General features: G+C 40.3%; 3 protein-coding genes across 3 annotated transcripts; 2 read left to right on the top strand and 1 right to left on the bottom strand.

Moving 5' to 3' along the window:
- Positions 1-17: 17 nt before the first annotated feature.
- LOC310954905 (transmembrane emp24 domain-containing protein 10-like) lies at positions 18-1,662 on the bottom strand (the record flags this gene model as incomplete). Its single annotated transcript, XM_083924593.1, has 5 exons — positions 18-150; positions 491-617; positions 741-814; positions 962-1,082; positions 1,486-1,662. 5 exons carry the CDS (start codon positions 1,660-1,662, stop codon positions 29-31), a joined length of 621 nt encoding a protein of 206 aa, XP_083780719.1. The 3' UTR covers positions 18-28.
- A 930-nt stretch (positions 1,663-2,592) lies between these two features.
- On the top strand, positions 2,593-4,947 carry fosaa (v-fos FBJ murine osteosarcoma viral oncogene homolog Aa). Its single transcript, XM_083924143.1, has 4 exons — positions 2,593-2,727; positions 3,349-3,576; positions 3,905-4,012; positions 4,111-4,947. The coding sequence occupies exons 1-4, from the start codon at positions 2,623-2,625 to the stop codon at positions 4,777-4,779; spliced, it is 1,110 nt and encodes a 369-aa protein (XP_083780269.1). The 5' UTR covers positions 2,593-2,622; the 3' UTR covers positions 4,780-4,947.
- A 1,636-nt stretch (positions 4,948-6,583) lies between these two features.
- LOC310955193 (jun dimerization protein 2-like) lies at positions 6,584-11,020 on the top strand. The gene is made up of 4 exons (XM_083924966.1): positions 6,584-6,687; positions 8,696-8,913; positions 9,729-9,833; positions 9,925-11,020. The coding sequence occupies exons 1-4, from the start codon at positions 6,600-6,602 to the stop codon at positions 10,108-10,110; spliced, it is 597 nt and encodes a 198-aa protein (XP_083781092.1). The 5' UTR covers positions 6,584-6,599; the 3' UTR covers positions 10,111-11,020.
- Positions 11,021-11,847: the final 827 nt, after the last annotated feature.

Genomic DNA, 11,847 nt, shown 5'->3' on the forward strand with positions numbered 1-11,847 from the left:
TCCCCCAGGTTGTACTCAAAAAATGTATTCACTCAATCAACTTCTTGGTCTTGAAGAATCGTCTTAAATAGAAAATCTGCCACGTGGCCAGTGCAAGAAAACCGCAGATAGATATGATGCTGAAGAGCTGCAGTTGCGTATTGGTGGACTCTGTTTAAGACAGAAAACAACAGTCAGTCAGTTAGTGTCAAAACGTTTCTTTTTAACACTTGAGTCAACTTGATCGTTACAGACATAAAAAGCAATGAATCACACGGGGAAAGAAAAGCTGCTGCAACTGTTCAAACTTTCAGGCTCTCTTTTCCTCTGAACACACCCCAAACAGCAGGTGACTTGCATCTGCTGTTCAGGGCGAAACACCTGCTGGGGCATCACACATAGGGATGAAGCAAAAAGATAGAATATAATCTCATATTGAGTAGTGCAGCTGCAGTTTTCTGTCCAAGTTGTGATTCCCATATACACTAAACGTAAAGCTCTTTCAATTTACTATTTGTTTGTCGCATCTTTTTCCTTCGTTGCTGCAAGAAGATGTAGCCATCTGCGACAGACTGTGAGATGTGCTCAAGACGTCTTAGCTGCGCCTCAAGGGGGGTCAGTTTCTCCATTTTTTCAGCCTGACATAGAGGTTGCAAGAGTCACAGTTATTAAACATGTTGAGAACTTCTTTCTTACTGTTGTCACACAGTCCATCATGCATTGAATTATCAGGAATAGTTTGGATTAACAGTAACACTCACGTCTTCGTAGTGCTTTGCTTCCACGCCATGCTTCATGTTCAGCTTGACCAGCTGTTGTGGGACCCTCCCACTGCCTAATGACAAGCATATTATGTTAATGGATGGAAAATAATTAGGATTTTAAGTTTGAATATTTACTCTCTCAATAATGATTTACTGAGATGGCATTTCTTTCATATTATTTTGAATTATATATATATATTCTTCAAAACCTCACTCACCCATTGGAGATCTGCTCATGAAGCAAACCTCAAACTGGTCATGCATATCCGTTACGAATGAAAACTTCCCTTTCGTGGCATCTTCCTTGGTGTACAACGTGTTTCCTAAAGAATCGGTGATCTGAGGAAAGAGTCAACAGAGGGTTTAAAACCATCTCTCAACTATCACCTCTGTGTGGCACTGGGTCGACCCATGCCTTTGGAATAATGCTGCATGATTAGATTGATATCTTGATATGAGACTGAAGTGGCATGATTAGTTTTGTTTCCTGATCTGAAAATGCTGCAATAAAATGACACACTGGTGTTAGACCTTTCAATCAGGAATGCCTCTTCCTTTCTGACAGTTACACCCAAATAATTACATGTTCACCTCACGTTTCCGAGCATTTATAAGAAAGTCTAATTTATTATAAGGTATACTTTCTTTAGTGTGTATTTTAATCTGCATTTTTTTTTACATGAACATACAAAAGTATTTGTTTAATTCAAGAAAGTGTCTCAGAAAGTTTGCCATATGTTACCTTCAAATGAGCTCCAGTGTTTGGTTGTGCGCTCACTTCGTACTCGCCTGTCACCAGCACGTCTTTGTGAATGTCTTCTCGGAGACATTTGCTAGAGTTGACCGGCAGCAAGAACGTGATGGCAAACACCGGGTCCAAAAGGACAGGTATCAGCAGGAAAACACACAGTTTAGACATGCCGCTGCTGCTAATCCCTCTCTAATGTGATGAGAGTCAAGGATGATGCTGCTCCTGTCACACGCAGCCCCGCCCCTCCAGTTCCGGGTCATGTCACGTGACCACCCCCGCCCCCACGTGTCTCCTCTTCTCCTCAAGTAAACAATTCAGCATCATTTCATTATGTCTGCTAGCAGCCCTTTGATCTTATCTTTAGTAAAGGCAGCCCCGAAGTGCTGAGTTAACCCAGAGCTCTGTCACACGGTCAAGTTAAAGACTGTTAATCATGACAATTAAATGGTAGAGAGCAAACTAATCCCATCTGTAAGCAGAGACATGCAAACTCTAGTCAACGTACTGTATTTTTTTTAATGGTCGTGCAAAAAATGCGTCGTGCAATTAAATTAGGTTTCACATCATAAAGCAAAACCATGTTGCTGCTTTGTTGGCTCTTAATCGCTTAAGTGTCTTTTCCCCTTGGTTAAATGAATGCCCAATCGCTCAGGAAATGGTTAATTTTTTAAAATATATTTATAAATAGGCTCACGTTTCTCACCCCACATTGCATTCACATGAAGACGGTATTTATGAATGGGACCGGGGGGTGGAAACTGCTGCGCGGCTTTCGTATAAGCAGAGACATATGGTCACATATCGTGCGTGGAGGAAATATAAAAGAAGATTTAAGTCAAAATGATGCTCTTTTCACCCCGAAATGTAGGCCCGTGTGGCTGTCAGACCGACCAGCCTCCCCCTCCGCGGATGGTACAGTCTTGGTTCATTCATAAAATTCTAGCGGAGCATAAAAGGAGGGGCTTGCATCCTAGTCGTCCAGTTACCAGGTATATACCTGGAGGAGAGACCCGTGCCGCTCTGCCCGGTGGAAGGCCAGAGTCATATTTGTCATTGATCAGGACTTGTGTGTTTGTTGTTTGTTTTTTTACCCCCCTCGTGATTTATCATAACAACCTGACGCCTGACATGGATTCAGTCTCCCCCACCTGCCGGACACAGTCTCCTGTCGGGAAACTCTTCCAGGAGACGCCAGAAGAGGCAGAAGCTTCCTCCTCTGAGAGCAATGCAAAGGTATGAATGGCTTTGTTGATCATACATTGAACATGGGACCCTGGAGGGGCTCAGTTTACAAGCAGATTAAACAGCCTCTTTCATGTGATCCACAGTCTGTTGTTTTTGTTTTTTTATATCTACGTGGTGGGGGGAGGGGGAGGGGGAGGGAGGACGGATTTATACGATTTTAAGGTGCGTTTAATTTTTTTTAACACTTTAAAAAAAATACATTTGATATATAATTTGACCAGGGTTCAGCGCAGATGGAAATGTGACTAAATGGCCACCGTTGCTCGGGTTGTTATGATCCCGACGTCCTGGGACCAAATGTGAGCGTGTCGATGCAGCGGTTCATTGAGAAAAATAAACCCATTCAGGAGACTCCACAGCATCTCTGCGTCAGTGTTGACGTCAGAAACAATGATAAAGTCAAATATTGATCTGGAGAAGGCTATTTTTCGTTGGGTATATTTCAGGAAAATATAACCCATACAAGCTACCCTCTGTTTTAGACTCCAACCATGATTTTTAGGGTTTCATTGATTATTGTCATCACAATGAAATCCACTTGGCCTACTAACTGCATGGAAATAGATTTTATTCCTCTATTATAGATTATTTCCTTTTTCTTTTTTACAGGAGCTCTGCCGAGACATGAGTGTTGAAGACACTCCATTTGTTCCAACAGTCACTGCAATTTCCTCTACCCCAGATTTCCAGTGGATGGTCCAGCCTACGATTATTACATCTGTCTCCCCATCTCTGGGTAGCAAGCAAGCCAATGAATCACAAAGCTCTCACCAGGCAACACCCAAAGTGGGCGGGAGTAAGGGCAAAAATGCTGTCAGAAAGGGGAAAACAGATCAGGTAGGTTAGCTCAGATGAAGTCTACCTTGCATTGGACAGAATAGCCAATAGTGTCAATTTACATATGCCAATCTGAATTCCTTGCGTGCAACAGTGCTTTTGTGCATGCTCCTCTGGTGCCGCGTGCTGGCTGTGTGCCTTCCTTAAGCAGTCAATTTATATTCAGGTCACAGCAAGTCTGCAACAATGGTCTATTTTTAGACGCATTGCAGCGAAACATGCTTTTGCCATTCTACAGAGGGCGAATTGGCAACGGATGTAGCGGATTAAAGGATGAAATGGCTGGATTCTTCAAGGTAATAACTGAATTATTTCTTTCACATCCCAGCTGTCTCCAGAGGAGGAGGAAAAAAAGAAGGTAAGGAGGGAGAGGAATAAAATGGCTGCAGCAAAGTGTCGCAACAGGCGGAGGGAACTGACGGATACACTGCAAACTGTAAGTAAACAGTGATGCATTTACTCAGCTGTCATTTGCGCCCACTGTTTGTGTGTGTTTTCCAATGTGGATGATTCTGGATGTCAATCTATCTGAAGGAGACAGACAAGCTGGAGGAGGAAAAGGCAGCCCTAGAGACGGAAATAGCCAACCTCATCAAAGAGAAAGAACGGCTCGAATTCATCCTTGCCGCACACAAACCAGTGTGCCAGATGTCAGAAGAGTTGGAGTCTATTTTCCAGGAGCCCGCAGGGTCCCCAGGGCTACCGCCCAGTCCCGACGAGGACAGACTTCCCGAGGATGGCATCCAGGAAGCTCCTTCGCTCCAGGACTTGGACATCCCCAGTGATCCATCTACAGCCATCTCTGGGAACTCCAATATCTTGCTGTGTGCCAGTGCTGAAATCAACATCTGCGATCTTGAGCCCTCTCTGGACATTAAGGAGGGCCTACTGGAAAATATGTTACCCACTTTGGAGGAGAAAACCCCAATGGAGACGGCTCGATCTGTGCCAGACATAGATCTGAGCAGCTCTCTCGGGGTCTCGGACTGGGAGACTCTGTACAAGTCTGTCTCCAGTGACCTGGAGCCCCTCAGCACTCCAGTGGTGACCTCAACCCCCACCTGCAGCAGCTACCTGTCCGTGTTCACATTTGCGTGTCCTGAGCTGGACTCTCTCACAGAGGGACTAGACAGCCATAAAGGTGGAGGGGGGAAAGCTGAATCTGTTGATCTCCTCAACTCTCCAACTCTCCTCGCCTTATAATGTTCAGAGGGAAGTGATCAGTGTGATCTCTCTGGTTTTTCTTTCTGCAGGTTCCTGACTTTGAAATGATACGAACAACATATGCCACAGTATGCAGTAACACTTCAAGGACAACATTCATGAAATGTCTTGTGTGTGACTAAGCAAACATAAAATGTTGTCCAGATACATAGCCAACAGAGTGATGTAGCGAAAAGCATGGCTTTTACTTTTACGGGAGGGAGTGAAGCAAGTTTTGATTTTAAAAACGCATGCTGAGAAATTCCAAATACTTTACAAAGCTTCTATATATCTGATCTGTTACTAGATCTGAGATGTAATGTGGAATTTAATGTATCAGTATGGTTTTGTGTTCTGTGTCAATGGTGTATTGATTGCTGTAAATGTTGTATTTACATATTCATCCATGTTAAGTACGTGCATACCTCAATGTCATCAGCTGTGGTTTGACCTCATTGAAAGTTTTCCATGAAAACATCCAGTGCTATATATACTATATATCTTATTAAGATGTAACTTATGATTTATTTTTTTACCTTTCAGATCTTGACTTATTTGTTAAATTTAAAAATAAGTTTTAAAAAAAGAGCATTGATTGCTTATCTATGCTGCTGAATAATTACAATAAATCTACATTCCAAGTGGTATATGCTGCTGGTTTTTGCAATCTGTCTTTGAGAAATCTTTCTTAACTAAGGTGCAATATTAAAGTGATCAGCTTGTTAAATGTTCATATTATTCCAATATATTTAAACTGTATGGTTATAATTCTACAAAGGTTGTGCGTACCTACGTATGCATATAATATGCACGATAGACTTCAAGTGTTGATAATAAATGATGGAATCACTATATTCCTTTAACTTTTACATTTACGTATCCACTTGTAGAGGTGGAAGTACATTTACGCAAGGACTGGGCTTAAGTACAATTTTGACTTACTTTTCTTGAGTATTTAAATTTTATGATACTTTGTACTTCTTCTTTTCTGCATCTCAGAAGGAAAATTGAACTTTTGACTTCACTACATTTATCTGAAAGTTACTTTTTACACAAAAAGAAACATGATGCACTGCATTATATAATTGTTGTAATTGTAATGTCTTAGTGTTAGTACTAATCTATACTACGTATCTAAAACTGGCTCCATCTTGATTCATTGGTGACAAAAAACAAATATAATATTCTATAATAATATAACACTGTGAAACGAGGCCATCTGCATAATAATAATAATAAAACGTTTGTTTTATATAGCACCATTTACAGACAAAGTCACAAAGATAAAACTGTTAGAATAGACCCAAACAGTAAATTGAACAAGCTTAAAACAAATATCAATGGAAATAAAAATTAAAAATACTTAAAAAACACAAAATAACAAACATGAGACAAAAGCTAGATTAAATAGGTGAGTCTTACTTTGGGTACTTTAAATACATCTTCCCATAATACCTCTGCACTTTGACTTAAGTAACATTTTGAATGCAGAACTTTACTTGCACTGGAGTATTTTTAGACTGTTGTATTTCTACTTTTACTGGAGGAATGCATCTCCCCCTCGGCCCGGCTGCCTGTGTGTTTGTGGAGACTGTGGATGAGTGGCTGTGCTGTATTTCCAGTGCAGGCCTCCGTCTGAGCCACACGCTGTCGTTGCAGTCTGCAGCCTCCGTGTTTCTTTATGGGAGGAGCGGTGCGACTTCCCCACTTTCTGCCCCCACTATGTACTTTTTTACATCCCTGCTTACGTTTGGTTGGCATAGCCTAATTTCCGCATTCCCAAATCCTCCCAGATTGGGATCACGTTTAAAACCGGTCTGATGCAACGATTTCCACTTTTTAAAATCTACTCTCGACCCTCGGCTGACCAGAAGAAAGGACATTTGTTGCACCTGGGATCAAAGTCAGGTCGGTATACAAAACTTCACAAGTCGAAAGCTGAATCATTTTTTCACACACTAAATATCTTATTGGCGCGCCACGCACAGGTCATAACGAGCATAGTTGGAGAACAAGCAGCGAGGGGCTCTGGGATGTTCTGGGTTATAGGCTGCTATTCGCTGAGTTTAACGTGTTTTTGGTGTTCAGAGAAGACCTGACATCACACGGAGCATGCTACAGAAAGATCATTTTCTTTTGTTTGCACGCTTCTCTTACATGGTACTACGGCGTGCACAATTCAGAACAAAATGTCCTTATTTAGGGCTGTCTATCCTTTTACATTGGTGCTGTGCATTGATTCTTGAAATGTGCTTTATCTGAAGCGAAATCCGCTGTGTAAGAAAAGCTGTAACGTTTTATCACTGCAGCTCTGTGATGGGAAGACAAAGTTACGTAAGATAAATGCCGCACTGAAGAAAAACTTCCGCTTTCAAGTTGACCAATGGCTTCAGTGTGCACGCTGCACCGCGATGACTACACAGATCCCTAAACTACTGACAATGAATAGCTTCACACACCGACCTGGGGTTTCCTCATGTACAAATGCATTCAGTTCAAAACAAAGCATTATTAGGCAGTTAAATTAAGGTCCTTGGCTTCTTGGACCCTCAGGAGGAGGCTGTAATAAAGTTACCATTATAAGAACATGTTTAATAGCTGTTTTAATCATAACTCCACCTATTACATATTCAAGTGACAGTCATTTATCCTATATACATATATTCATGGAAGTCCTTTTTATGGAAAAAATGTCAGAATGATGGTGGCTTTGTTTAGTGTTTTTCTTTAAACTTCTAACCAAATTTCTAATGCATACAACTGCAAATTAAATTGAATCTTGCACCATTTTAAAGACTCATTTAGCCTATCACGTGCCAAAAGCATGACTGGCAGTGTTCCACTTTGTTGCACTTTTGTGACCTTTAGATTGGGGAAGTGTGAAAATTGAAAGTTATTCCCAGGTGATTTGTCATGTTCTCTGCATGACTTTTTATTAGTAGATGCATCATTGGCATAGATTCTTCCCTTAAAATGTCCATAGATCTGTCTTCACAGATGATAACAGGCTGGTCTTTGTAATATTCATATCAGATATTTATTTCTGGGCTACAGATCTCTGACTAATTGACCTTAGATAGTTGCTAGTTTTTTGGCTGCATCATGTGGCTTTGAAATGCGCTGAGCTGTTGAAGTAATTTCCTGTGTCTTTGGCTTGCTTTGCTCTCACACACCTCTCTCATTGTCTTTGGATATATTTAAAAGTTCATGTTCAGCATTTTCAAATCGAGCCATTTTCCAGGAGACTTTACAAAACATAGTGACACTCTGTTTTGCACAAAACCTTAAAAGTAAACAATGTCAGCTTTCATTTTTCATGAGACTAATCAAAAAAAAAAAAGTTAAATTTGGGGTCATACTTTACCACATTATGCTGAATTTTGGCAGACACATTTTACTCCCCTGACATTAAGGAGGAAACCATGGCTAAGCAGTATTTCTTGGTAGTGGCTAGCTTTAGCTCTACCTATGAAGGGGAATGTGTCTGAGTCTGCTTTGTACACTGTTGTTCATCTCTTTTTGGACCTCTATAGGGATTAAATAGGTTAAATTCTTGCCAAGATCTCTGTAAATTGGTTTGTTTTCATTCCAGAAAAAGAAGTTTAATAATAAAATACCCTAAAGAGAGCAGCCCCATTCATCACAGCAAGGCAAATCTGACTGTTATAAAGCAGCGTACTTCAGGCAAATGCCTTCATGAAGCTCTGAAACAGGCTGCAGGTCAAATAAAGCCCTAACATGTCTATTTGATGCTAATTTGTTATTGTAAAATTGCTTTTTTTCTACCCCCAAACCCTGAAGTATGTCCCAGTATGTACTATAACAAGCAGAGCAGACAGAGTTGTATGTGTTTTTCATTGATCTGGTTTTAGTTGCCGTCTGAGTATGTCTTCCATTTTCTCCCTCTGCCTCCTAGCTGTGGTCACGACCGAGCCTGACGCGATGCCAGGACAAATCCCAGATCCCTCTGTGACAGCAGGCTCCCTGCCCAGCCTGGGCCCACTGGCTGGGATCTCAGCCACCACGCTGACTGACAAGCTCAAATTTGGTGACTTCCAGGAGTTCGGTACAATGCTGTCCCCTCTGCACTTCCTGGACAGTCTGGGGAAGAGGCCCCTTGTGATAAAAACAGAGGTATAGGACACATTGAGGAGCCTATAAGTAGACCGCTACAATCAGTACAGTTTGCATGCTTTTTCTAAACTGACAGTTTTGAAAATGTATGGGATTTCACCACCGTGCTGAGAAATGATGCAAGGAACCAAATACAGTATTTCAAATATATCATACTTAATTGTAAATGTGTAATATGTGCCTAATGTATCATAAACGGGTTTGCCTGAAGTGAAAGCACCCTTGTAATTACAGTGTTGTGTCATAGCTTAATCACCAGGTCCTCCTAGTGGACATAATGGGACATGATACTGTTGTTAAATATAATGATGGAGTCTTTCCACCATGGATGTCCGTGGGACATGTGAAATCATCCATCTTAAAATGGTAACTTTAAACAACAACACAAGTACGTTGCAAATGAGGCTAAACACAGTCTTAGTTATCTCTTGTAAAAGTTACATACTGTATCACTATTATTACCACACATGTTAACTTCATTAAATTCATGTTAAATTGATGATACATACATGTGACGGAGATCGATTAGAATGTATGCAAAGTCAGTAGAAATATTTTTAAAATTATTAATTTAAAATATGGGAGACTTGTTAGTTCTTTATTGTTTCAACATCCTTTTGCTTATTGATATTGACAGTGAAGAAAGCATAGCCAAAGTATACTGCTATTATAGTCAACTGACAATGTAATATAAAGAAGATGAGATTATATTATATATATATTGAATCAGTTCTGCATCTTTTTGCACTGAAACACATGTAGAGCAGGTCGATCCCAGCTTAACCTAAAGCCTTTTCACCTGCACTGTTGTTCAGAGAGACGAAGAAGACGACAGGAGGAAACGGAGGCGAGAGAAAAACAAAGTGGCTGCAGCTCGATGTCGGAACAAAAAGAAAGAGAGAACAGATTATCTACAAAAGGCGAGACACACCTACGTTATCATTTGGTCATTCCCTCAAACTCTGACATATTTATCTTACATGTTCTCATTTTCTCTCCAACCTCGCACAGGAATCAGAGCGACTAGAGATGTTAAACTCTGACCTTAAAGCCCAGATTGAGGAGCTGAAGCTTGAACGACAACAACTGATCCTCATGCTTAACCGGCATCGCCCCACGTGTATTGTCAGGACGGACAGCGTCAAAACCCCGGAGAGCGAGGTGAACCCCCTGCTGCAGCAGCTGGAGGCCAAGTGAAGGTGTGATGACTTTGTACAGTTTACAGTAGAGAAGAAGCAGCCAACTATCAGCACTTAGCATTGGTCCTCAGCCCACGGAGGAGAGCCGGCGAAGTCCTCCCACCTTAACTCACAGAATGTTACACCACAAAATGTGGACCCGATAACATTGGACAATTTTGGCTGACAAATCAACCCTCGTTTGTGTCTCTTGCTTTCCCATTCATTTGTCATGGTCATCAGAGCTGGAGCCACCATTGGTAAGAAGTTAAACAAAAAAAACACAACACAGATATTTGGCACGTTACTTTACATTCCACACATTCATTGTGTTGTTTTATGGTGGATTTGTACCATATATCTTATCTAGCTTTGCCATCTTTTCAACATATTTCCAGCAGCTAAATGGAATATTTCCACTACTGGAAACATCAGTGGTTCATATTTCATTTCGATTTTATTTTTTTAAGCTATAACAGAGCTACATTTGCTTACACGGCTGTATATTGTGCCTAGTAATATATAACTGTTGTTTCAACAGCATTTCAACTCCATATTCAGTATGAGGCAGGAGTGATCATCTGAAAGAGCAATGCTTAACTTATATATGGGATCAGGCTACACATAGATATCCTGTTTTAATGAGAGGTTGCAATGCTTCTCGGACTAAAATTACTTGTTAAAAGGCATTTTGGGAAGCATAGGAAGTTTAACTGAAATGCAACTCGAAGAGGGCAAATAGGCAGGCTTAATAGAAACATTTGGTTTCATTTGCTCACAAGTAAATCCTCTATTTCACTGACACCCACAGACAGTCAGAAGTCTTTTTTAATACATAATAACCTTTATGATCCATGATCACTTTTGTCCTTTCATACATTTGGTGGCAGTGTTGGATCCTTCTTTTTCCATGTTTTGGCGCAGGCGTCATGTATGCACATATATACATGTATAGATGTATATGTGTGTGTTTGCATTGTACTTTTTCTGTAACCATATTGTGACTATCAATTATGTTTTTTTTATAATTTTGTATATTATGTTATATAAGCATATAAGCTATCACAAAACCCCATTTTGTATTTCCTTAAGAAATAAAGGTTTAGTTTTTAGTTGTTTTTTTTACTGGAATTTTTTGAGTCCTACAAATTTGAAATATGTCAATAATGACTTATGTTTTGGTGTAAAATGTCCTTGACCAAACTTTCAGGTAAACGGTGCCAACGGGTGGCTAGAAGCAGCACAACCGGTTTCTACACATTTTGTTATAGTCTTATGCAGTTCTATTATACCTGTACTTGTACCTCCTCACCATCCCTCTTTCCCCACAAGGTGGCTAATATTTTATCCGAGGTTTCAGAGATCACAAGGGATTCTGCAGAGGTAAAGCTTTGTTTCCACTTTGGGTAATTCCACACATTATAACGGCGGAAGAAATGGTAAAATTCTCTATACGTCTCATTAAGTACAACAATATACTGTATGTACTGTCACTGTCCCTTTCAAAAATGCTTTACCTTATTCCACTCACATGTAAGTCTGCATTTAGTCATCAAACTCTCCCTTTTTTGTTGTTGCTTAGTTTAGATTTTAAATTAATTCACATTTGATATATTATGAAATAAGTAATTTTATCAGACCAGCATATACTAAGCCTAAACACAAAGGTAATAACAAGGCACTCATTGTTCTTACATGGTGGGATTTAATTTGAAGATTAACAAGGCAATGACTCAGGCAGTGAAGAGAGGCTAGA

The sequence above is a fragment of the Echiichthys vipera genome, assembly GCF_963691815.1.
Source record: "Echiichthys vipera genome assembly, chromosome: 12".
Taxonomy (NCBI): Eukaryota; Metazoa; Chordata; class Actinopteri; order Perciformes; family Trachinidae; genus Echiichthys; species Echiichthys vipera.

Bases quoted from the DNA above. Each gene is read 5' to 3' on its own strand.
- fosaa (XM_083924143.1), top strand. From the start codon at position 2,623: ATGGATTCAGTCTCCCCCACCTGCCGGACACAGTCTCCTGTCGGGAAA. The intron at 3,577-3,904 runs GTAGGTTAGCTC...TTCACATCCCAG, and splicing joins GAAAGGGGAAAACAGATCAG to CTGTCTCCAGAGGAGGAGGA. The intron at 4,013-4,110 runs GTAAGTAAACAG...ATCTATCTGAAG, and splicing joins TGACGGATACACTGCAAACT to GAGACAGACAAGCTGGAGGA.
- LOC310955193 (XM_083924966.1), top strand. From the start codon at position 6,600: ATGCAACGATTTCCACTTTTTAAAATCTACTCTCGACCCTCGGCTGAC. The intron at 6,688-8,695 runs GTCGGTATACAA...TCTGCCTCCTAG, and splicing joins GCACCTGGGATCAAAGTCAG to CTGTGGTCACGACCGAGCCT. The intron at 8,914-9,728 runs GTATAGGACACA...ACTGTTGTTCAG, and splicing joins CCCTTGTGATAAAAACAGAG to AGAGACGAAGAAGACGACAG.